Below are 27,333 nucleotides of genomic sequence, written 5' to 3'. Positions count from 1 at the left end.
ACCAAAAGTACAAAATTAGTAAAAAAATCTTTAAAATTTTACTAAATAAAAAAATAGTGCATTTTCATTTTTTTGTATATATTATTCTTATTATTATTTTGAAATATTTTCACAAATATTTTACATTTTGAGTGGATCTAAAAAATTTTAAAAAAATAATTTTGAAAACTCCAACTCAAGCAGAGTTGTAATTGATATTCAACTTGTATATGATAAAAAGCCCATATGAAATGAATCATGACAACACATTAAGTTTTCTTTATATTTTTTTATGAATGAAAATAATGTGTATATAGCATTGTTCTTTTTATACTTTCTACATACATAATATACAAACTTGGGTAAAATTTTTTAAAAAAAAACTAGAATTTTTTTTTTTTTTTTTTTTTTTCCTTTCCTAATCTTTACCCTTATTCATTATTTAAATACAACATAAAATTGTTAAGGTTGCGGTTAGGAATGCGAGGATGCGTGATTTTCAATTCCATCAGCTCAGTTCAGTTCCAACAGAAGTATATGAGTCACCATTTCAATCCCTCTGAAACTATCTATGTTCAATTATGGGCACAAAGTACATCCAATAATATCAAAAAGTCTTATGGTAACATCTTAATATGAGAGAATTTAAAAAGTCCATACAGTCCATCAGAAATCTCGTTTCGATTCTAAATCGTTCGCTTTTTAAGACATGTTAACCAGAATATTCCTATAATAAATCGAGATGATTGAATATCGATAAATATATGTTTAAATCAAATTTATATTACAAAAAATAAATGATTATTTTTTAAATTATATTTGTCTTCAAATATATAACTACCGATATTCAATCATCTTGATTTTTTGTATAAATATTCTACTCAACAAGTCAAAAAAATGAACAGTTCAAATCACCGAAATCAATTTTAAAATGGACCTACCAAGTTCAAACGCTCTCTCAAGTTGAAATGATAATCTGAGCGAAATCAAACCCAAACAGCTATTCCAATCTTTAAAACCCTTAGATGGAACTGAGAAAATCTACTAATTTTCCGAGGAAACAATCAAAGAAGCAAAGCACAAAAACCAGTAACACAGAAAATCTCTCCCTTCAGAATTTCACTAATACAAATGTAATAATGTATATGTACATTAATTTCGTTTTACATTTGCATGAACAAAGAGAAATATCCAACTAATTTGAGTCCTATCTTTACAATCATTGCTCAATCACAATTTCTAATTTCCAAAATTACTTAACCCGCACTGGAGGGAAACCAAACAAAATTATATTATTCTGAAGAAACCCTTTTGGTTCATTGGAATGAGCTCGATTGGAAAAATCATTCCATCGGAATGTCCATTCGCACGTTCATTGCAAACAAAATTATCATTCATCCATCATTGAAAAAGAATAGTCATCAATAAGAAGGCTATGGATGACCATTTCATTCCAATCTAATTTCAGTTTCATTCTATGAATGACCATTTCATTCCAATCTAATTTCAGTTCCAATCACTAGAATGAAAGTAAATTAGAATAAGATGGTCATTAAATAGCCTTCTTATTGGATGTCTATTCCTTTACAATGATTGATGATGATTCCATTTGCAATGTATTTTTCGTAATTACGGAATCATCATCCATCATTGTAAAGGAATGGCGATGCAAATAGAACGTTATGAACAACCATTCCATTCCAATCTAGTTTCAATTCCACTCACTAGAATGAAAGTAGATTGGTATGAAATGGTCATTTCATAGACTTCTATTTCCATTGTCATTCATTTACAATGATGGATGATAATTTTGTTTGCAATGCAATTTTCATAATATTTTTAGTAAACCAAATGTGAAAATGGACATTATGATAAAATCATCATTCCATTCTGGCTCATTCCAATGAATCAAACATAGCATTAAAGTTTCAGCATGCCGAATATCTGATATCTTCCAGGCAAAAAATCTGATAACTGCTATCCTTTGGATCAGTTACATGACTTGAGGCTTCTCTACTATAAACAAATCCTGATCGACAGAGCTGTTTTCAACAAGGAAAAAAAAAAAAATAGAAGACATCATGAGAACAAGCAAAGATGACAACATTGGCAGCATAGCCATCATTTAGAGTCCCCAACTATAAATTTATGACCAGAGATGACCACAAAACGAGTAGGAGCATACTATGCATGTAGAATAAAATATTACATGAAGCATCCTGACACTGAGGATGAACTGAAAGTCTCCTAAAAGCTTGTTGCATGACAGTTGCCAAGACAAAGAACAAACACAGTAATTTTTTAAAATGTTCTCCCCATTAGAATGCATGAATGCCAACATTGCATCAGGATGCCCATTTCAGAAGCATGGACAGTTCTAAGAACATATCATATGTTCAACACAAACATATGTTAGACACCGGAACTCATCAGACACTTCCCAACACATATTGGACCGTATCCTATTTTTTTCTCAAAACCAAACACGCTTTGGACACTCACAACACATGCCCATTTCTAAAACACAAGTCAAATGCATTGCAAGTTTGAAAAAATTAAATTAAAACATGGATTCATAAATTTCCTCCTTTAGATTTTATTAAATATCCAGAATTCTAGAGCACAAAATTTCCAAATTTGTTAATGAAAATAATTTTTTAAAACAGATATTTGAATTTTTTTTCTATCTTATTTTCCAATATGTAGGACGAGGAAAATAATTTCTTACTATTTTGATAAAATATATATAATGTTGTCTCATGTCTTTTTTAGATTTCCATGACGGAAAGTTTATATCCTATGTCCATACCCGTGACATTCATTCTAAGGTTCCCATAGTCATATTAATCACCAACACATGGTTAGATAAAATACTTGTGACACGGCAATTATGGTGTTTGAATCTTAGAAATTCCTTAATACCAAAATGAACCTTTACCTTGCTATCTTCAACACTGATGGCAACTTTAAACCCGTTGGCCAAAATTGTACGGAGATGATGAGCCTGAGGAAGTGGGAAGTTGGCACCTAACAAACGAATGGTCTAAGAGCTGAGCAGCAGTGGGGCGATCACTTGGGTTAACTTGTAGGCATTTAAAGATGAAATTCCGTGCATCACTCGAAAGCGAATCAGGAACAGGTGGTGGCTCACCCTTTCCAATCCTAAACAATGCCTGCATTTGCTGTAATACAGAGCAAGATGATGTCAAAATACCAAACTATTATCCCTGTGATGTTGTAATTGCACAAATAATTACGAAATTATAACCTACTCAACCGTAAATATTGGTCATGAGGGGAAAGCACATCTAGCAATTGCAGACATAAAAAACATGACAATAAAATCTAGCTTAGTTATTGGGCAAATGAAATAACAAAATAGCATTTAATTCCTTGTATAAGATTCTACATACATCTGCCGCTCAGTGTTTTATCATTAGTGGACCACTAATTATACTGGAAGTATTTTCAGATTTTGAGTTTAAAATGTACATGTATTACCAGTAGTTTGCAGTGAGCATATAGAAGGGGTTGGTTCAGATTTAGGTTGCTTAAGACAAGTAATCAACTTATTCCAATCCTCTTTCATAATTCTATAGCATACAAAACTGATTATGAGTTATGTTTGTGTTTTTTTCATTATTTTTGTGAGTTAATATCTTATTAAAAGCGCCAGATGAGGTGACAATCCATGTACACAGTGAACAAAAGAGATTTAGGGAAATAAAGTGCTATGAAGTCCAAATTATTATGTGGGGAGGCATTAACTCCCTCAATCTCCCTGAAACAAGAACTATGCACCACAATTTGCGAATGGGCTTCTCCATGTCTTAAAAGGAGTGATGGCTTCTTTCACCACAAATGAACACCACCAAACAAAAAGGAGTCGCACTTCAAATCTTCTCTTCTTTTATCTTTTCTTGATGAACGACAAACGGAATTGAATTAGAGAACATATCAAAGGGCCCAACCCTTGTAAATCAAATAAAAAGAAAGGTAAATTACACTTACAACACCTGAGGTTCAGGTTTAATATAGATTCTCCTTCACATTTTGGAAATTACACTAACCTCCCCGGTTGGTGTTTGTTGGTTGACGAAAGTAAAAGAAAATACACAATGACCTTTTTTGAATTTTGTTATAAGGGAATAAAGTTGAATATAGAGAGATAATAGAGATTGAAAGGAAGAAGAACAAAAAATAACACAAGGGTTAACGTGGTTCAACCAATCTTGTCTACGTCTACACACCCAAAGCCCTATGGGCTAAATTTTTCATTCATTGACTTCATCATTTTTTATTACATGGTACACCATATATATATATATCATAGTTGTCAAATCGGGATTCGTATCGTGAATCGAAATGGTCTCGTACCGAATCGCAAATCGAATCGAATCGTGAATCGTAAAGATTCGGTCACTTTTTCTAAATCACTTAAAAACATATATCTACACATTTAGATGTTAAATGTATCTTATGAATATAAAATATTTAGACTTAAATCAACAAAAATGTTATTTTGAATGATAATCACGTAATTTAATAGGTAAGAAGTTAACAAAGGTTCCTATGTAAAATTACCATCTTACCTTTTTTTTTTTTTTTTTTTTTTTTTAAGATTTTTTTATCAACCATTCTTAATAAAGGTAATAACCAAATAGAAACTATTAATTTCTAAAGTAACAATAGTTAACAACGATATTGATATTTGGACAATAAGCATATATACTTTTCTAAGTAAGAGTGAGCAAATAATAAGAAAGAATTATTTAGGATATTTTATTTTAAAGCCTAAAACATTTTAACAGGTATAACTGACCTCACACATGTAGTATTCAATTTAATAAAATAGTAATAGATAATTCATAGTGTAACTCTAATCTTAAACATCTTTAGAAGATATATTACAATTTTTTGAATGGGACAAAAATGAGAAGAAAGGTTAAAAATATGTTAGGTCTGACCGGATCTGATTGGATCCTATTAAAAACTCCATGATCACTAAAATAATAACAAATCATATATATATGTTGGTTATTTTGGTATTAAATACTTTTAGAAGTTATATTATGTCATTTTCACTAAAAAGATGAAAAAAATGAGTTGAAAATATGTCGAACACAATAATTTCAAAAATTGCATGAATCGTAAAAAGTGAATCGAATCGTGAATCGATTGTGAATCGTGCGATTCACTAGAGATTCACTTCCAAAATAGATTCACTCATAGATTCATATCGATTTTGCAAAAATTGCGTATCGAATCGCGAATCGAATCGCGAATCGTAAGATTCTGATAACAAAGATATATATATATATAGAGTGGGAGATACAATCAAATCCCTTCAGTTCAGGGATTGAGATAAAGCAAAGATAGAAAAAATATGATAAGCGCAAATCATGAGATCTCCCTATATTCTGATATCTTTCATATCACCATATATATAGAGTGAGGGATACAATCAAATCCCTTTAGTTAAAGGATTGAGATAAATCAAAGAAAAAATCATGATAAGCACAAATCATGATATCTCTATATATTTTGACATCATCCATATGACCATATATATAGAGTAGGAGATACAATCAAATCTCTTCAGTTAAAGAATTGAGATAAATCAAAGATAGAAAAAATCACGCTAAGCACAAATCATGAGATTTCCATATATTATAATATCTTCCATATCTTATTATATATTTAACAATAAAATTTTATCTTCGACAACCTTTATACCCTAAAATGAAAAGGTGAAATTATCCTAATACACTTTGCCATTTTTCCCACCTCATCTTTCTTCCTCCTCTCCCCTCATGTTCCCTCTCTCATCTCTCCCTCAATCAGCACACCCAACCACCCCCACCATTACCACACCTCCCACCCCAATAAGTACAAATTATCCTAATACACTTATCCTAATAACTTTGTGGTGTTTCCTACGAGTTGCTGTTAGACAAAATAAAAATTGAAAATTAAAAACTATTAAACAGGGAAAAAATAGTTCTTAAAATGTCAGAAGATATTCATCTATATTCACGGTACTCACACGCACTACACTAGCTCCAAAGATCAGACTTCAGTAGCAAAAGAAGATGAGCTCTATTATACGTAACAAATCTCACCAAGTACACACCACAAACTACTAAACTCAAAACAGATAGTGAACTACAAGAATCAATTGAGTTATACAAATCTGCAGTAAATGTTTGAACGATACTTCAAATTTCAGATTAATCTAGTCAAGGCTAGCTTATTTCAAGAACTACATGCATGTATAAAGTCACAAAAACTTGAAGTACCTAGATGACTTCATTTAAACAGGCAAGTACGAACACAAGCCAATCCAAAAATGCAACATGGTTAACAAGAATATCTACTATCACACGCTCACTATCAAAGTTGTGTAGATTTCTCAACAGAGAGAGAGAGAGAGAGAGAGAGCACATCATTTTTAGAAGAAAATATAGAAAATACACTACGTACACATTCTAAATGAGAGTATGGAATTTGACGGGTCAGCATCTCTAGGACAGTGCACCCAAGGCTCCATATGTCTGCAGCAAGCCCATATCCTTGGTTCCTCCGTTTAACAACCTGTAATGGTAAAAATGTGATAATTAGAAACAGATTTTATGTCGGTTCTGTAAGCAGTTGTTTAGTATATGCATGCACTAATATAGTTATCAAAACCCAAACCCTAATTAGAATACAATTATCACGCTGCCCTTATATTAGACAAATATATACTAAACTACAATAACAGGAAAAAGATCAATATGAATCAGGTCTTCCTTAAAGACGGCAAGAGTCGTGGGAGGGAGAGAAAAGTAGGGCAGATACTCAAGAAAGGTCACATGACGAGAAACATATAACTTTTAGTCATGTGGTCTTTCTTGAGTGTGTACCCTACTTTTCTCTCCCTCCCACAACTGTTCCCGTCTCTAACGAAGACTTGATTCATATTGACTGCTTTTTATACTGAACATACTAAACTGATCATATTGATTGTTTGCATATTGATGTACATCAGCAAGCACTAACATAGTTACTAAACTTATGCTGATGTACTAAAAAGATCTACAATTGGTGCAGAAGGAGATGGAAGGACATCTGAACAGGTCATTTGATGGAGCAATTGGGGTTGTGCTTTTGTCTCTATCAAGGAGAATTTTCATGATTCTTGGTCTCATATTCAGAAGACGATGTGGAGATCGTTTAACCATAACTTTTATCATCTATAGTGACTAAAATTCAAGATAACGTTAGTAGAGATTCAAGGTAAGTCCCCAAGCTAGAGATTTAAGATAAAGTTAGCAGTATATGACTAAAACTCAGAGATTTTCAACTAATTCTATGAATAACCAGATATAACAGTTAAGTATAAACATGCTAATAGTACTGGAATCCCAATCATTAGTGCATTGATCTATATGAGTAAAAACACAGCTGAAATGCACTCCATAAGCTAATATTTAGAACCATTTTCCCAATGTGATGACATGGCTGTTCAACTAGGTTATCAGAAGAACTGAGAAAATCCTTTTACACACACACACACATATATACGCATGCCTGTATAAAGCCCTCAATCTAATCAACTCAGGAAAAGAAGGGGGTGGGCAGTTGAGGCAAACCTCAGGTGCCATCCAGAATGGAGTTCCCTTGCAAGATTTGACATCATTTAATTTAGTCACCTGCACAATGTTATCAACCAGCAATATTAGCAGGGAGAAGCAAAGGGAACTATAGTGTATCAGAAGCTATAAAAGAGAAAATGATATCACAATCTGAAGATGGGAAGGGGAGAACCTTTGCCAATCCAAAATCTGCAAGTTTAACAGATCCATTGGCATCCACCAATATATTAGCACATTTTATGTCCCTGGAAGGCAAGAAATGGAAAAAATAAGAATTTAGAAACTTCATTACATTTATCCATGTTCATATACAGACAGAAATTGCCACTGGAGATGGCAAAGTTTACCCAAGTAATGTAAAATTGGGAACAAGAGAAAAAAATTGGGAACAGAGCTGCCACACCACAATTCTTACCTCCTCTGTTCTCTTCTTACTCTCCTCTTTCTTTATTTTTCCTTTCCTCTTACAATACTATTAGGACACATATAATGCATTCCACAACCTATATAAGCTTTCAAATGATCAAGAGGATTGGAAGGGCACAAATCACCCTCCCTCAGTGAGTTTCACCACTTCCTCCTTTGCCATCCATTCTAATTCATCCTTTCATCAGTCTTTCCTAATTTTTTTTTTTTGTTGTTGTTGTTGTTGTTGTTGTTGTTGTTCCTGCTAGCTTGTTCTATTCCCACATTCAATATATTGTCCCCCCCGGTTTGGACTATTCAATGTCGTTCACCTTTAGGTATATAGCCCTTATATTGGAACCCTAGTCTTTTCAAATTTCAACCCCTAAATTATATCAGAATGACCCCTAACATAAGTTGCATTATGAATCACACGAGCTCTAAAAGCTTCTCCTCCTATTAAGATTAGGACTCATAAATAGAAAACTTTTGCTTTGACTATTAAGATTATTCTAGAGCTAATATGGACACCAAAATGTATTATGATCCATATTACGACCCATGGACCATTACAACATATCTCGAGAAAATATAAAACCAACATAACATACAGATATAAATTGATAAGCATAAATGATATTATGACTAGGCAGCAACTAAGAAGCACGGTTACAGACATGGAATGGCATGGACACACTGATGGGGAAAATTTTCAAAAAATATAAGACATGAAACGCACGGGACACGAGCAAAATATATAATTTCATTTATTTAATATATGTCATATATAACTGTATAAGGATAAGCATTATTAAGCCTTGTATATGAATACTTAATTCAAAGTGACAACATGCAATGCAACACTAATTTCTAAAGTCAAAGAGAAAAGTAACTATACATTTTTTTATTTTTTTATCATTGAATATTCCAAGTTATTTTATTCAAACTTGTAACATACTTCATGTGTGTCTACGCAATAGACACGTGTTCCCCAAATGTATGAAGTGAGTCCGAGTCTAACAAATTTTAAAAAATATACTTGGACATGTGTGTAACAAATGTTGTAAAGTGTTAGATAGGTGTTGTGGCGTGTTGGTTTCGGTGTCCGACATGACACGCCACCTTCTTAAAAGTTTATGTTCTTCTTATGGGCACCAAGGGAGCACAACCATGTACAACAACCTATATCATCTATACAACCTCCTTTCCCCAAAAAACTCTACGGAATGAAAAAATTGGTTCAGAGATGGATCGACAATACCCGAAAACCAACTATACAAAAAAATAAAAATAAAGAAAACTTCTTCTCAACTTAAAATTAGGTGCTTCCTTTTGAGAGGGGGTCTTACATCCATCTCTCAACCAATGGCAGCGTAAGCTTAGATGGTGTTAACGATAGCAAAAGTCGTGGATTAGTTTTTATCGGTGTAGGGTAAGCGTCCAGTAGTAAGAGTAGATATGAACCCTGTAGATCATCCCCATGGAGTGGAGAGGGTAGGGCCCCATTGTAGAAAAAAGAAAAACAAAACAAAAGAAAAAAAACAAAAATTATTTTCGACTTAAAAGTAGGTCACTAATTTAAACTAACTCCTAATTTAACCAGGCCATTGTGTCTTCATCTATTTGGTGTTTCAACCATTTCGGTTCTATCAATTTTATAACTATCTCCAAAATGGGTGGACCTAGAATGACTATGCATAGATTTCTCACCAAATAATCCACATCAGAGCCAACGAAGCTAACAATTAGGCCTTCTTCCTCCTCCCCGCTCCATCTCCTTCCATAAATGGAGTAGATCTTTCACCATTCCAACAAAATACCCACACTAAATCGAGCACGCACAAAATTGATGTCCATAACACCCTAACCACTACACAATGGATAAGAAGCAAGGATCAAAATTTTGTTTCGGTATATTGATTCAATTAGATTAGAAACAAAAACATAAAAGAAAACAATAAAATAATTTGGAAACATGTGCAAATGTTTGGAAGCAAAAACTAAAACCTATATAATGTTAATACATTCTCAATAATTAAATAATTGAACATGCCAATTGGGGAAGGAGGTTGTTCATTGCACCCAAAAAAAAAGAAAAAAGAAACACTTTAAAAATGGAAAATTATAGTAGTAGTATAAATGAAATATATATATATATATATATTAGTGAAAATTTTATTTTATTTTTTAATAACAAAAAAAGTACTTTGCAATAACAAAGGGGGAAAAAAGAAAAAGAAAAAAAAAAAGAAAAGTGAATTAATAAGCTACTCCTTTCTAGTTTCTCAAATTTTCTAATAAATTTAATATTTTTCTTTGTTCTCAAACATTTTCTTGTGACAAAAAGAGGCAAGTAGAAATGGAATTTGCCGGATATTACTAATATGTTTTGAAACAACTCATTTTCAGTGTGTTTTGTAGAAGCTGAAAGCTACAAGTCGTCCCCTCTCATTTTGAGATGAGCCCACTATACATGTCTTTTCTCAGACATCCCTTTGTCAACCGCCAAATTACCTACACATGCCTCTCCAATTGCATGGAAAACACCCTCATCACACAAGTGCGTCCCATTCCCTGCTGCCCCTTTTCTTATTGTCATGATTTAAATCATACAGAATAATATAATTCTAAAAAAGGAACCGATTTTCCCTAAGGAAAAGGAAAGCTCATAAACGTCATGCGAATGGTAGACACAAAATTGGACTATGAAACACTTCGATATATTTTATAAGAGGAGATCAAAACAACCAAAGAAAAAAGAGAAAATCTTAAGAACATATAATTTACCAAATTAAAGAATTACATGTTAAGCACAGTTGTATCACCTGTGAACCACATTTTTCTCATGAAGATATTTCAAACCATGCAAAATCTGCCTTGTGTAAGAGGAGACCTGGGAATCTCGAAGCTCATATTTCTGATAGAGCTTTAAAAGGGAACCTTTGGTTACCAACTGAAGAAAGATATAGAGTTTTGATTCATCCTGCAATGACCATTGTGTACAAGACAAAATTTAGAAGCTGATAACCATTAGTTGCAAGAGAAAGACAAATATGTATTTGTTATCTAAAATTTGCTAGGGATAATATTTGAAAACAAAGATCTATGGCAAACGTAGCAACTAGCAAAAATGTCGTTGTTGATATAAATCTTGAAAATCAAAGTAAGACATCAGGCAACGGACTCACTCAGCTTACCTCACAAACTCAATGTAACATTGATTTCATATACGTGAAACTGACCCGCAAACACTGGCACGTGTGCCACATATTAACTCCACAGAGACTAGACATATGCTCACGGATATATGTTCTTTTTATAAGAAAATGAAATTTTATTAATGCAACAAACAGGAAGATAAGGAATTCTTTTAGCCCCAGGAAAATTAAAATCCAGCATTCTAACAGCCCACAGAAAACCCACGAGGCCATGCAAACACAAGCCCTCCAACCCAAACCCCAAAAACCACAATGAAAGCTCACAGGGGATAAAGAGGCCCCCTACCAATAGTCATAATGAATAATCCCTCGTTAGCAAAGAAATCAGCTAGGTTGTTGGTGAATCTAGGAATCCATCTGATCTTAGCTTATAAAGCAATGAGAATCTCAAAGATCGATCGCATGAAGTAACTGTGTCACCATGATCCCAAGGACTGAACCCAACCCACAACGACCTATGCATTGTCCTTAATCAAACAATTCCTAAGACCAGTTTAAGAAGCCCAACATCTTCCAAGAGAGACAAATCGAGTAATGAACCCATAGGGCCATAGCCATCTTGTTAAAAGAAAACAGCTGATCAAATATACCTACAATGCTAATCCGACCTGGGTCCCCAGGAGAACAGCAATGGAATCGATTATAATTCTACCACGAGGTTGGAGCCAACATGTGTTGCCTTCGAGGATTAGAGGATGTCACACCTCTCCAGTTGCTGATAATGACATTCAATGGCATCCCTCTAAGAGCTTTAGCAACCAAAAAAAATAAGAGAACCATATCCTACAGATCATGGTTGCTTGATTGCACACCTGTGGAAGTTCTGGAATTTGAACCAAACGGCCATGTGGTAGCCTCCATAGCCATACCATAAGAGTATTGGCTTTCTCACTACAGCCAAATCCTCTCAACGTGTGTTTTAAAAAGCTCTAGGCGCACTGAGGCAATAAAGTCTCCTATAGCCTAAGCATGAGGCGTGAGGCGCGAGGCGAGATGTGTGCCTCACCAAAGCTAGGCGCAAGTTGTAGCATATAAGCAAAATTTTAAAATAAGTGAAGTTTTCAACATAAACATAACATTTTAAAACCAGGCAAATAATCTTTAAATATAACATTCAATCTTCTAAAAACCACAAATATATTATCTAACAAAAGAAGAAAAGGTTAATAAGAATCCACCTTTTTGCATGCACAAGCATAAAAAGAAAGAAAGAAAAAAAGAGGCAGAGAGAGAGCCAGGACCAGCAAAGAAGGACAACCTAGTGAAAGAAAGCGGGAACAGTGGCTGTAGCAGAAAAAGAAAGAAAGAAAAAAAGAGTGCGAGAGACAACCAGGACCAGCGAAGGAGAACACAGCAAAGAAGAAGAACCTGAAGAAGACACATGTCGATCTTTCTCTTTTCCATGCAATGTCAATCGATTTTTTTTATCGATCTCCACCTAGGGTTTTTTTTTTTTTTTTTTATCACTTTCTAATCACATTTGGCCTTTTATATTGAAGGGTTTTAATTCCCTGTGGGTATAAACGCAGAAAAATTGCTTAATCAACAGTTTGAGTAAAAAAAAACACAAGGAGAATAAAGCCCACGCCTTGCACCTTAGAATAAAGCCCTCGCCTCAACACCTTTCGTGAGCCTTCCATTCCTTGCCTTGCCTCGATCTGTTTGACGCACAAGGCAGTGCCTCACTGCGCCTCGAGGTTAGACGCACGCCTAAGCGCACTTTTTAAAACACGGCTCTCAATGACGTATCAAGCAGAGATCTAAAGTCCCAAGGGTCAAACCACTATTCAAACAACAAGGCCAAAAGCCTACGCAAAAGACCAAATGAGGCAGCACGATGAATAAACACGTAGCTGCAACTCCATGCGAAAGATCAAATGAGATAAGGATGCAGCTGAATGTGATTGACACTACCTACATTGAATATATGTGCTAGTATGTTTGTTGCCTCGCAAAGTTACAAAGTAGTAATAATTATTTCTCATGACAGAAAAATGTGTAAGAGGCATATCTCAAACTTCTACATGTATTTTATAACCAAGTTGTTTAAAATTAAAACCCTATTCAAGTTAACTCCATTCCAAATATCTACTATCTCCATTTCCCACAACAAAAGAAATGAATGAAGGGATAAATTTGGTAGAATGCAATCTCAAACACAGTTCAAGGAAACAAAGAAAGACAACTACGACGGGGGAAAAGAGTAAATAGCCACTATTCAAATTCCAAACAGAGTAAATAAATATATGATCCTTTTATTTTAGCAAGCCACAATTCAAATTCTGTATACAGTATCCACAATATTTGAAAGTTGTATTGCACCTATGCCATCCTCGAAACTCATCAATAAAGATAATGCATACACAATCTATTGCTACTTAAGCAATTGATCTTCAATGGTAATCAAAATTTGACAATATAAAATTAACTCTTGGACCAAGAATGACTGAAAACAACAATAAATTCACTGCCCTCGAATAATTATGGGGCACTTATGGGCCAATCCTGTTGTTCAGACTTATTTACTTATAAGTCCTATTCCTTTTTTCACCTATCAATATCCTTAAAATACCTTTCCCTCACCTTTTTCATCCCCATTATCAACACTATTATGACTCCCTCCTCCCCTACCAGCAACCACCTCCAGCCACCAACGATCACCTCCGGTGATAGTTTCCAGCAACGTTTTTTTGGTTTTTTTTCAACAAAGATAACATCCAGGGACAATCGCGAGGCAGAGAGCATCGAGAAGAAGTCGCGAGTCAAAGACTTGCGAATCAGCTAGGTCGCGAAATTTGTCCAGAGAGCTTCAAACCAGAGAGAGAACTAGGGGTTTCGACAGACTGAACTAGAGAAGGGTCGAAGTCTTGCAAAACCAAGATGGGTTGACCACGAAGGAGAGCCAGAGAGAGAAGACGAGCTGTGAGGAGGCGATGACTGTAAGTTTTCTGAATAAAACTGTATATTAGTCTTGAATTGATTGAACAAAGAATACATACATCATTTATATAGAGTATCACTAACTCCTAATCCTACATGAATACATTACTGAGATATATAGAAGTCTAATAGATATAGGACACTTATTCTTAATCCTAGGAGAACACATATTCTCATACCCCCGCTCAAACTCAAGGTGTTTTAGCAGAAAACACTAAGAGTTTGTCAAGAAAAAACCGAAACCGAGCAGTGGTGTGAGTCTTAGTGAAGAAGTCAGCAAGTTGCAGAGCCGAAGAGACAAAAGGAAGCGAGATAAAGCCAGACTGCAGATGCTGACGGACAAAGTGACAATCAATCTCAATATGCTTTGTCCGTTCATGGAAGACAGTGTTATGAGCAATTTGAATAGCACTTCGGTTGTCACAATAGAGAGAGGTCGGGGAAGATTGAGGGACGCCCAACTCAGATAAGAGATTACGAAGCCAGACAATTTCAGCAGTAGCATGAGCCATAGCACGATACTCAGCTTCGGCAGTAGAACGGGCAACAACAATCTGTTTCTTGCTTTTCCAAGAAATTAGGGAATCACCAAGAAACATACAGAAACTAGAAATAGATTTACGATCATTAACATCACCAGCCCAATCAGCATCAGCATAAGCCACCAAGTCTAAGGAAGAAGTAGAAGAGAACAGCAAGCCCTGAAAGATAGTACTGCGAAGATAGCGAAGAATCCGAAGCAAAACAGCCCAATGTGTAGAGCGAGGGGCAGAAACAAATTGACTAATCACATGGACAACATAAGCAAGATCAGAGTGAGTAACTGTCAGATAGACTAAGCAACCCACAAGCTCGCGATATAACGTAGGATCATCTAGAGGAACCCATCAATAGTGTTGAGTTTTACATCAATGGGGGTATCAGACAGCTTAGTGTCATTAAGTCTGGCATGATGGATAACCTCGTTAGCATACTTAGCCTGGGACAGAAAGTAACCCTTGGGAGAAAAAGCCACCTCAATGCCAAGAAAATACCGCAATGGTCCCAGATCCTTCATTTCGAAGATGCAGAAGAGATGCTGCTTGACCTCAGAGATAGCAGAAGAGTCAGAACCAGTGATGATCATATCATCCACATATAGTAAGAGAGCAACAAAACCAGCCGAGGTATGTCTTAGAAACAAAGCAGAGTCGGAAGCAGAAGGATGAAACCCAAGCTCGGTAACAGCAGTCTGAAAGCGATCATACCAAGCACGAGGAGACTACTTCAGACCATATAAAGCACACCGAAGACGACAGACTTGGCCAGAGGCATGGTGAAGACCAGGGGGAGGACGCATGTAAACCTCCTCAATAAGATGGCCATTAAGAAAAGCATTCTTAACATCCATCTGATAAAGAGGCCAAGAACGAACAACAACGACAGAAATCAAAGTACGGACAGTAGTCATCTTGGCAACAGGAGCAAATGTCTCCTCATAATCAATACCATACTCCTGGGAGAAACCTTCGGCCACCAGACGAGCTTTGTAACGCTCAAGAGAACCATCAGAATGAGTCTTGACTTTGTAGACCCATTTGCAACCAACCAGATTCTTACCAGCAGGAAAAAGAACCAACTCCCAAGTACTAGTTTGCTGTAGAGCAAACAACTCATCTTCCATAACTTGAACCCAATGAGGATCCTGACAGGCCTCCTTGTAAGACTGAGGTTCTGCAAAAGAGTAAATAGCAGACAAAAAGGTACGATAGGAAATAGAAAAACAAGTATTAGACCAACCCAACATTTTTGGAGGATGACGCGCTCGAGAGGAGGATATCGGTGTGCAGCAGGATCAGAGTCATCAGAAGCAGGGGTAGAGACAACTGGTAGAGGAGGAGCCTTGCGACGAGAATAAACTAACAACGGAGGAGAAGAAGGAGGAGAAGGCGAAGGAGGATAAGCAGTCAGAGGTGAAGCAGGAGGAGAAGATGGAATAAGCTCAAGAGGAACTGTGGAGATGTACTCATCAGATGGGACCTCAGAAGGAAATGGATCAATATGAACCAAATCCTCTTTGGAAACTGGGGCGGTGAGAGGAGGAAGCTGAAAGTAAGATAGACGTTCGAGAAAGGCAACATGGCAAGAGACATAAAGGCGACGAGAAACAGGGTCATAACAGCGATAACCTTTCTGAGTGAGACTATATCCCAAAAAAACACATAGGACAGATCGGGCACTAAGTTTAGTCCTATCTTTACGGGATAAAAGGACAAAACACGCAAACCCAAACACACGAAGGAGGGAGTAATTAGGAAGTTGAGAAAAGAAAGCCTCATAAGGAGACCGACCAGAAAGAAGGGAGGTAGGCATACGGTTGAGAAGAAAAGCAGCAGTAAGAACTGCCTCACCCCAAAACGGAGCTGGAACGGAGGCAGAGAGAAGAAGAGACCTAGCTGTCTCAAGAAGATCACGGTGTTTACGCTCAACTCGGCCATTTTGGGCAGGTGTATTAGTACAAGAAGTTTGGTGAATGGTACCCAAGTTGGACAAATATTCACAGAATTCAGTTTTAAAGTATTTCCCACCCAAGTCAGACCGCAACATTTTAATAGTAGATCCAAACTGTATAGTGACCATAGACTGAAAAGTACGATATATCCGGTAGAAGTCAGACTTATGAGTCATAAGATAAATTCACGTGTAACGGGTGCAATCATTAACAAAAGACACATAGTATACTGAACCCCCTTTAGTAAGAACAGGAGAGGGTCCCCAGACATCAGTATGCACAAGAGAGAAAGGAGAAATAGAAATAGATGTACTTTTATTAAAAGGTAAAGCTGACATTTTGACAAGTTTACACCCCTGACATTCATCAATTTGACTAGGAGAAACTTTACCCAACAATCCTGATTGAGCTAAAGACCGTAAGCAGTCAACAGACAAATGACCGAGACGAGAATGCCATAAGTAAAACTAACTCGACTGAGAATCTAATTAAAACGAGGAAAGTGCAGCTGGAGTGGTGGATAAGGGGAGATGCAAGCTTTCAACCACATAGAGATCTCCAATTCTACGGCCGGTCCCAATCTGCTTCTTGGACACCCAATCCTATACACAACAGACAAAAGAGGAAAAGATAACATCAAAACCAGACGCATCAAGTTGACTGATAGTTAACAAACTGACAGATATCTGAGGAACATAAAAAACAGAAGGAATAGTAACAGCAGACATGGCAGAGGGTAAGACAGACCCAATAGATAAAACAGACATACCAGATCCATTAGCAGTATTAATAGTAATAGGAACGGGTGGGGGAATACAATTTTGAAGTAAAGAAAAGTGAGGAGTCATATGATGAGAGGCACCAGAATCAAAAATTCAGACAGAAGAAGGGATACCTGAAGAGGACCCAAACAAACCTGAATGAAGAGAGGTAAGAGCGGAGGTAGATGGGGATGACTGAGAGGTGGATAGGATATGCTAAAGTTGTGCAACCTGAGCACGCAGGGAAGCCAAGTCAAGATCGGGAGCCGGAGTAGATGCAGTATAAGCAGCAGGAGGTCGGAAAGTACCCGAAGTAGGACCACGAAACTGTGTCTGAGAAGACAGAGCAGGCTGACGTCCCTTTTTGCGACAATTGTTCTTCCAATAACCCCGCTGATGGCAGAAAGCACACTCATCTGGCCCTAATGGTCTTCTCTTGGGTTTCACAGTAGCCTGAAGCTGATGAGGAGGAGGGGTCGATAACAAGGGCGGCTTGGCAGGAGCCAAGAACACAGAAGGAGACAAAGTCTGACTGGCCGTCTTAAGACGGGTTTCTTCAGAGAGGAATTCACAAACAATAGCATCCACAGAGGGAAGAGGAGATCGGTGAAGGATGCCACCTCGAATAGCCTCATACTAAGGGGAGAGAGCTGTTAAGAACTGGAATAAACGACCCTATTCCCGAAACTCAATATAAGCATCTAGTATCTTGAGACTAGGTGGTTCCATAAGAGCCAACTGATCCCAGAGACCTGTCATCTCAATATAAAAGCCCTGAATAGTTTGATCCCGCTGACGAGCACTCTGAATAGTTGTTTCCAACTCATACCGCTTGGCAAAGTTGGACTGCTGATAAACACCGAGTAAATAATCTCACACTTCCTTGGCAGTACTGTACTTGGAAAACATCATTCCAATACGGTCATCCACAGAGTTATGAAACCAGGTTAGAACTTGGACATTATCACAATCCCAAGTGTCACAGGAAGACAGATACCCTTCTACCTTCGAGTCCGATGGACGAGGAGCAGAACCAGAAACATAGCCCCATTTTTTTTGATCAAGAAGAAAATTCTTCATAACACTGGCCCAATAAGCATAATTGCCACCAGTGAGTTTACATTTAATGGCTTGAATTTTAGTGTTTGACATTGTAATAAAACACAAGTATGGGTCGAAGTATAAATAAAACAAATTAGGGCTTCAAGTGTAAATACCCAAAACCAATAGAATAGAAGAGTAAATCAAGCCAAGCTGAGCTAGAGAGAGGCTTTGCCGAAAACGACACCACCGAGAGAGAAAGAGAGCAGACCTTCGTGAGAGACAGAGAACGAAGTTGAAGAACAGAAGATGACTCGAAGGCAATCAGACTCAAAGGCGATCAGGCCCAGACAAGAGTGAGCGAAGTAGAGCGAAAGTGAGACCTTGCTGCCTCACGAGCACAATCAGACCCAAACGAGAGAAGATGACTCGAAGCACCAAGTCGACGCACTGAGAGTACTGCGACGACTAGCAAACACGGCTTCGACTAGCAATCGCAACTCCGAATTAGGAACAAATGGGTCACCCACCCAAGTTGAAGACAACCAGTGAATCTGAGAGAGCACGAATCAAAGAGCAATGGTGATAGTGCTAGGGTTTTGAATCATAGAGTAATGGTGATGGCTCTGATACCATGTAAGTTTTCTGAATAAAACTGTATATTAGTCTTGAATTGATTGAACAAAGAATACATACATCATTTATATAGAGTACCACTAACTCCTAATCCTACATGAATACATTACTGAGATATATAGAAGTCTAATAGATATAGGACACTTATCTTAATCCTAGGAGAACACATATTCTCACAATGACTAGATGGGTCGAACCGTTAGATGGGTGCGACTACCAAATAGCACAAACAGAGAAGAAATCCAGATGGGTTGACTGGGACAAGGCACAATCACGAGCAGATGGGTTACGAACCAGAATGAGCAGATGAGTCGACTGAGATGAGGCACAATCACACACCAAAGTCGAACCAGAATGAGCCTGGGAGAAGCAAGCACGAACATGAACAAGAGAGTAATGGAGACGGCTTTGATACCATGTAAGATTTCTGAATAGCTTTCTGTATCTCATATATTCAATGTATCAAAGATTACAATCAAACCTTAGATTATATAGCCCTAAATCCTAAACCAAAAAGGAAAATACAAATACAATTATAATTATGTCTCTAACAGGACTCTAACACAATCATGTCTCTAATAGGACTCTAATTTGTACACAACACACAATAATATATTCTATATTCTCACACTATCACCACCATATCACTACTACCACCACCTCTAACACTCAATCATTCATTCTCACACTCACATTTACACACACACACCCACTTTCTGTCATTTACTTACATACTTATTCACTCACAAAAATATAACCATACATAGACATATACACAGAGGAAGTATCAGAGACTATCTAACGAACTAATCAAAAATATGTTCAATGACAAATTTATCGCAAATCGATTTGTAAAAAAACTATAAACAACAAATTTGATTGCCCTTTTACTCATGCTCACTTACAAGAACCCACCCTCCTTTCCCACACACAGAAAAAACAAAAAGAAAAAATGAGAGATTAATAAAGTTATCACAAAGAGAGAGAGTGAGAGAAAAAAGGACTAGATCTGGAGAATCACCATTGTTTAGAGTCATTTAGAGTTGATTTCACCACTTAAACAACTAGATCGGTGTAGATCTATATGAGGTCACCAGAAAACGGTGGCTAACGATGATAATACTAATAAAGGATAAAGGGGATGGTAGGAGCAATAGAGGAAGTGATGGCTGTGTAGATCGGCGATGGTGAAAGGTGATCGGAGATGGTAAAGTGTAGATTGGTGACAGAGAATTGAAGATCTACAACGAACGGTGTAGTGTAGATCTGCAATGGTGGAGGTGGATAGGCAACAATGGTGGTGGATCTGCGATGGTGGCAGTGGCGTATAGATTGGCTATGGTGTATAGATTGGCTATGGGGATAGTTGGTGAAAAGCGGTAGTGGCCAAATGATGACGGTGGTGGTGGATGGCGACAGCAGTGGTGGTGGTGGATGGCGACGGTGGCCATGGCGATGACAATGGCTGTGTGAAGCTTTTGGAGAAATAGTGGAGAGAGAGAGAGAGAGAGAGAGAGAGAGAGAGGGGGAGAGATGAATATGAAAGATCTTGATAGATTAGAATTTATTAATTTAATGAGGGCAACATAGGTAATGTATGATTTATTGGTGCATTCAAAAAGTCAATAGGACTTATTGGTATTTAAGCCTACTTAATGGGACTAGTTGGTAATCAACCCTAAAATTATATATACAAATCATTACAGTACATTATTTCCTTCTCATTTCAAAGTTTTGGTATTATATCTCCCACTGTCCTGAATCCCATTTGAGATGGACAAACACTATAAACTTGCCTCTACCTTGCACATGTCACGGTCAATATCCTCAGTTTTAAGTTTAAGAAGAGACAGCAGCCCACAGAAATTTGTCATATGTCACCTGTTACTATTTCAATGCAATTACTAAGCTTAAAACGCTGACCCTCAGGCACAGAGATGAACAAGAAAAATCTGAGAGACCAACAACTACAAGTCAGTATGAAAAGCAAGAAAGCAGTACCTTATCAGTGCCATAGTATTGAACTATGTTCTCGTGTTGAAACTGACTTAGAAGAGCAATTTCCTGGACAAAGACATTAGAAAACAGAACACTGGGAATGAGCACAAGAACCTCGACAGGAATCTATTATCAAAAAACCATAATATCAATATTAGGGGGAATCATATCAAGAACATCTACTGACACAAAGCTTAAGATTTTATCACCTGCTCAAGTTGGTAAATACTTTGCCTTCCCTGGTCTCCTTGATCAAGCAAAGAAACTTCCTTCACAGCAAAAAAGAAACCACCACTGCAAGAAAACACAAAAAAATAGTAAGGTTCAACAAGTGCACATAGGACCAGTGAAAAGCATTTGTGTTTGCCAAGTACAGAAAGAATTTAGAACTTTGCAAGAATAGAAAAGTAAGGACTCCAAAAAGGATAAAATTAGGCAACAAACATACAATATCTGTGAAATTGTTCTTCCACTTTTTTCTTGTTTATAGAAAGAAAGAAAAAATCTAGAAATAGACAGAACTGAGTGAAACATAATCACGGTGTAGAATAAGTCAAGAAACAAAACCAGGAGGTCAAAAAGATACAATGAAAAAATAGAAAGATAACTGTGCTTTTCCTTGGCAACGGAACAGCCTCCAGAGTTTCCAATATGTGAATCCAAGAAATGCATCTCCAAAGGGGTCAAATCACACAAACCCTCCCATATAAGGCTTTAAAAGCTCCTCTCCAACGTGCACCTCCACAAGGACCACAACCATGATCCTAATAAACCTAACTGATCTTGACAAGCCTTCTAAGGCGCAAACCTCCCAAGTGAACCAGGGTACATGCAGTCTCCCCATCAACCAATTTCCTATCCTCTTCCCAATTTCCCCATAAAAAAATCCTTTTGCAACAGAATTAGCTATTTTAGTTGACTTGTTGACTTTTTACAAAAAGGCATGCAGAAAAATAGAGAGAAAATTTAGGCTCTGTTTGGTTGTGCTCTGTAATCAATTTTCTACCCGTGTGTTGGAGCATGATGTTTGGTTTCGTTTTCAAATCAATTTTCTACACTCTGCAGAGAGAACTCTGATGCACAGGCGCCTTTTTTGTCCACCCGGTTGTCCACCCGGTAGACCACCCGGATGTCCGGCTGATTTCCAGATTTTTTTTTTTTTTTTGCAATTGATTTACATAATCGGGACAAATATTTTCTGAAAATTTTTAAATTTTTTATGTGCTTTAAAATAATTTTGAATTGTATGTTTAGTTATGAGTTGTAAATTTTTGTATCACATATCAAATGTCACATCAATAATTCCCCACTCAAATCAAACCTCTTTTCCAAAACTATTTTCAAAACTCTTTACCAAACAAATTTTCTTCACTCAAATCATAATTCCACAACACACAAACTCAAAATACAACTCATACTCTCAAATCACATTTACAAAACACAACCAAACGCTACCTTAACCTTTTGGTTGTGACTTTTTGGCTATTTTAGTAGGTCGCCAAAACAATCCAATGATGGTTAAAGACTTTAAAGAGTGTATTAAGAATTGAGCAAACTAATCAATCTATAAAATAAATAAATAAAAAGAATTGAGCAAACTAGAGAGCATGCTTTTTGTTAGGATTAAATGCCTAATATTAGATAAATACTGACACTTTCACTTCATTTACTGAAGCTGAAATCGCTCTAAAATTAAATCCGAAACAGTATTGGCTATTGGAACCAAGGTACTATCCATGAGACCACAGCTTACAACAGGAATCAACTCCAACTTGCCTAAATCAACCCCAAGTCTTGAAACCACCTCCAAACACTACAATACACATCCCAAAAATATAAGCCACAACTCATCCCTCCACTAATGTCTAATACCTAGATACGCTTTTCATTTGCTAACTTGTACATATGTCCTAGCTCCTTACTCTACCTAGAGGGCAGGCCCCCATTCCCTATCAACATTGCACAAGAATCACGTTTCCCTCACAACATCATTTTGCAACTTGGAAACCATATTTTCCACCTTGCTTTTCAACCTTGAGGAAAGTAATTTTACCAAGATTTTATATGTTCTACCCAATAAACTAACTACTAATAGGTCTGAACTCCTATATATCTACCACCCTTTTAGGATTTGGGAAGGGGGGTTTGTTGAGGCTTTCTTTGGATTTCGCAGGACATTCAGATTGTGGGTGGTGGAGGATGAGCTGGTATAGAAAGGTACTATGAATGGTTTATTCTTCTTATCTTCCTTCTAAAAATTGTCTTATATAGAATTTAAAATAAAGACTCTAAACAGAGGGAAATTGTTGAATAGTCCAAGTATCATGTGGCATTACCTATATGATGTACATAGTCAATGGAAAACCGCAATACAAACTAGCGAACATGGCAGGTCACCATTGTTCCACCCATAAAGATTTTTGGTATGTCATTGGTTGGGAACACCACATGTACATCAAGACCATCCAATAATTACCCCGAAGGAGAAAGAGATCTATGCAAAGCCCAAGTTCACAAGTAGACGTGGGTGTTTGGGAAGTTGCTATTTTAGTAGGTTAAAATTTTTGTGTTTGAAAAAATAGTTAGATTTTTTTTGTAATTAAATGTAATATTTATGAGAGAAAACGTAAAATGACATTTTGTCTTCTTGACTATTTTAACCTATTTTGTCATTTTGTGAATTTTAACCCAAAAAGTCAAAAAAAGCTTTTGCCAAACACTGGTGCTCCTAACCAATCACGTAGTGAAATTTTTTACAAGTGTGATATGTTGGGAGTGTTTGGAAAGAAGATTGGACCAAAATAACCTATTACAACACAAAGCTTTCTTTTGGCGTAAGCTAAAATTGGATTTTTTGGGCTAAAATAATCACAAATAGACAAAATAGGCTCTTTTAGCCAAAAAATCAAAAAGTTACTATACGTTATCACATCACTCTCTCTATTTTTTTGCACATTTGTTCGTAAAAAGTCAAAAAGTTACTAAAATAATCTATTCCCAAACGAGACCTACAAAATGTCACATCCAAATCATAGTCATTTCATTTTTTCTCTTACAAAAACTAAAAAACCTATCTCAATAGAAACTTTTTGACTCCAGGCTAAAATAGCCAAAAAGTTAAAAATCCAACCCACATCCTAAACGAACCTAAAATATCTAATGAGATAAAATATCACATCCAACCCATAATCATTTTATTTTTCTCTCACAACTATTAAATCAACTAAAAAAAACTTAACCAACTTCCTAAATATAATTATTTTAGTCAGATTTAAAACAGTCAAAAACTCATATAGTTAACTAAGGGTTCGTTTGGAAAGTGGGTTTGCTTTTTGACCTTTTTTTTTTGACTATTTTAGCATAGAGCAAAAAAGTCTAGTTTGAAAAGAGCTTTCGGCTTTTTTAGCTTTTTTAACTTTTTTTTGTAAGAAAAAGAATGTAATGATTATATGTTGAATATGATGTTTTGTCTTATTGGGTTAAACAGACTATTTTATTTTTTGTGACTAAAATAGCCAAAAAAAATCCAAGTTGGACTTCCCAAGCGAAGCCTAAAATAGTTAACTTTCCCAACATGGCCGTTTATTCACCTCTGTTAGGTTTATGTTTGTTGCAATTTTTCATTGGTTGAGACTAGGCGTAGACAATGCTATCGTTTCATAGAACTAGTCTAAAATCATTAAAAATAAAAAATAAAAAAATGAATAAAACTTACTCATCGATGCCTTCATATACTGATCCAAACGACCCACTACCCAGAAGGTCACCCTTTTGCCAAGACGGGTTAATGCGTCTAAATCCACCATTTGGCGAGATGTTCGACGTGGTGGTACTAGAAGAATCATCATCATTCGAAGTCGGTGTGAACGATCCCGACTCAGAAAGAACTGCAGTCTCTACCATCCTTACAACATTTACCTCCTCTCGCTTCACAATATCTTCATCCTCTTCATCATCAGAAGAAAGGAACCCTCTTGCAGAAGAGGACGAACCTAAATCACCATCCGGAGCAAAAGACTTGAAAATATCCCATGTTGAGCACGTATTGTCAATGACTGGTACTGAAATTCCCGGCGGAGGAGCAAGAACAGGTGGTCTAATGCCCTTAATTCCTCCGCCGCCATACCGAGAAGAATCGATAACAATCGGAGGCGAAAAGTTCTGATTCCCACTAAAATCCCCAATCCTAACACTGTTTCCTAACCTATCTGACAATTCACGAACCATAGCAGGCTCGAATGGTGTAAACCCATCAGATAATCCATCATCCTCCACTAGGGTTTGGACTGTATCGACTTTGGGACTGTCCAACCGCCGTAACCGAGACCTAGGAAGAAGATCTGACGATGAACGAGCCTTCCTCGCCTCCCAAGCTGCTGTGGGAATCGCAAAGTCATCTGGACCGGAAAGCCCTAAAGTCTGGCAAATTATATCGAATTCGCCTTCAATTCCGTGAACCCTGAAGCTAGTTCTATCACCATAAGGGGATAAATCGAGCGATCGAGTTCGAAGAGGTGAAGTCGCCAAAAAAGACGAGGAGGGCGAGGTCGTCGTCGGGTCGTAGTCTATGTTCTTCTTGGCCAATCGACGATCGAGCTTCGGACCACTTGCTTTGTGCTTTGAAGAACCCATGTCCTCCTTGCGTTTCTGGCTACTACGGCCGAAGAATTGAGGTATGTGATGCATTGAGAGCTCGACCCATCTAAGCCCCTGACTAACTATTCATCAGAAAACCAGAAAAGTTGAGCACATTCGAGTTTTTCCTCCCTCTACTCTCTCTCTCTCTCTCTCTCTCTCTCTCTCTCACAGTGTGGATTTGAAGGACAAAAGCTGGTGAAGATGAGAAAATTCGAGTGATTACTTTCTCTCTCTCTCTCACTGTTTCTCTCTCCACTGCGATTTTGTTTGGAGATTTTGGGGGTTGAGGAGAGACCACAGTGTGGATTTGAAGGACAAAAGCTGGTGAAGATGAGAAAATTCGAGTGATTACTTTCTCTCTCTCTCTCACTGTTTCTCTCTCCACTGCGATTTTGTTTGGAGATTTTGGGGGTTGAGGAGAGACCAAATGGAGACGAAATGTGAGAGAGAGAGAGAGGTGGGAGTGTAAGACTGAGAGAAGACCGGTAAACGCCGTCGGGACTTGTGAGGAGAGAGAAAAAAACGCGGTGAGTCGCGAGGGTGGGGTCGGGTCATTACTTGTCCGAGAGTCCGACCGGATAACCCTTTTGCTCTATGGATGGGCATGGACCAGGTCAGCCCGGGCTCAAGCCGGACTTAGAGTGGATATGTAGCCCTGTTTGGGAAGATGGGATGGGTTGGGTTGGGTTGGGTTAGGTTTAGAGTTATTTTAATTATAAAAGGATAAAATAAATTTTTTTAACTTAATAAGACAAAATATCACATTTAACTCATAATCATTACATTCTTTCTTTCACAAAAAATTAAAAAAATTAAAAAATTATTTCCAAACGTGACTTTTTAGCCTTAAGTTGAAATAGCTACAAAGTTAAAAAGTCAACCCACTTCTCAAACGAACCCGTAGTAAGCCAAAAAAAGGTCTGTCCTCGTTTAGGAACATTTAGGTTTTGTTTGACAATTATATATTTTAGTTAAAAAATTAAAAATTTATTATAAACTCTCATATCATTCTCTCTATTTTTTTGTAAATTATTTTATAAAAAGTCAAAAAGTTACTAAAATAGTTTGTTCCCAAGGTCTCGTTTGGTATACAACAGTTTTAGCCTAAAAATCAAAAAGTTATTAAAAAAAACCAAAAAGCCTATAACCTATACCAAAAAGTCAAAAAATTTCTTTTTTTCTCTACTTTTTACACATATTTTCTTAAAAAACTAAAAAATTGCTCAAAACTAAAAAATCATTCAAAATATACTAGTTTTTTTACCTCATATTTTAACCAAAAAATTAAAAAGTTACTAAAAAAACATGTTCCCAAATGAGGCCTAGTCTCGTGTGAGAACAAGTTATTTTAGTAATTTTTTAATTAAAATATAAGATAAAAAAATTAATATATTTGGATTGACTTTTTAATTTTTTACAAAAATATATCTAAAAATTATAGAAAAAAATGATTTTTTTTTTGTATAATTTGTTAAATTTTTACTTTTTTTAATAATTTTTTTACTTTTAAGTTAAATGGTGATATTTTTAAAAGTTAAAAAATTATTAAAAAAAACCAATAATTCCAGCCTATTCCATAGGGGTTGGAT

General features: G+C 36.5%; 1 protein-coding gene across 1 annotated transcript; it reads right to left on the bottom strand.

Annotated features, from left to right (window-relative positions):
* Window positions 1-1,069: 1,069 nt before the first annotated feature.
* On the bottom strand, window positions 1,070-26,169 carry LOC145822798 (mitogen-activated protein kinase kinase kinase 1-like). Its single transcript, XM_082920916.1, has 10 exons — window positions 26,040-26,169; window positions 24,822-25,894; window positions 21,316-21,400; window positions 21,110-21,172; window positions 10,847-11,004; window positions 7,789-7,861; window positions 7,614-7,673; window positions 6,463-6,573; window positions 2,918-3,161; window positions 1,070-2,021 (listed from the first exon to the last, which is right to left on the bottom strand). The coding sequence occupies exons 2-9, from the start codon at window positions 25,790-25,792 to the stop codon at window positions 2,946-2,948; spliced, it is 1,737 nt and encodes a 578-aa protein (XP_082777042.1). The 5' UTR covers window positions 25,793-25,894; window positions 26,040-26,169; the 3' UTR covers window positions 1,070-2,021; window positions 2,918-2,945.
* Window positions 26,170-27,333: the final 1,164 nt, after the last annotated feature.

Source organism: Camellia sinensis, chromosome 3 (genome assembly GCF_055761805.1).
Source record: "Camellia sinensis isolate YWXY chromosome 3, ASM5576180v1, whole genome shotgun sequence".
In the NCBI taxonomy this organism is placed as follows: Eukaryota; Viridiplantae; Streptophyta; class Magnoliopsida; order Ericales; family Theaceae; genus Camellia; species Camellia sinensis.
The sequence above is the reverse complement of the archived record's forward strand: the minus strand, read 5'-3'. Positions and strand labels throughout refer to the sequence as shown.

Bases quoted from the DNA above. Each gene is read 5' to 3' on its own strand.
- LOC145822798 (XM_082920916.1), bottom strand. From the start codon at position 25,792: ATGCATCACATACCTCAATTCTTCGGCCGTAGTAGCCAGAAACGCAAG. The intron at 21,401-24,821 runs GTAAGTTTTATT...GTTTTCTTGCAG, and splicing joins GTATATGAAGGCATCGATGA to TGGTGGTTTCTTTTTTGCTG. The intron at 7,674-7,788 runs GTTCTCCCCTTC...AACATTGTGCAG, and splicing joins CAGATTTTGGATTGGCAAAG to GTGACTAAATTAAATGATGT.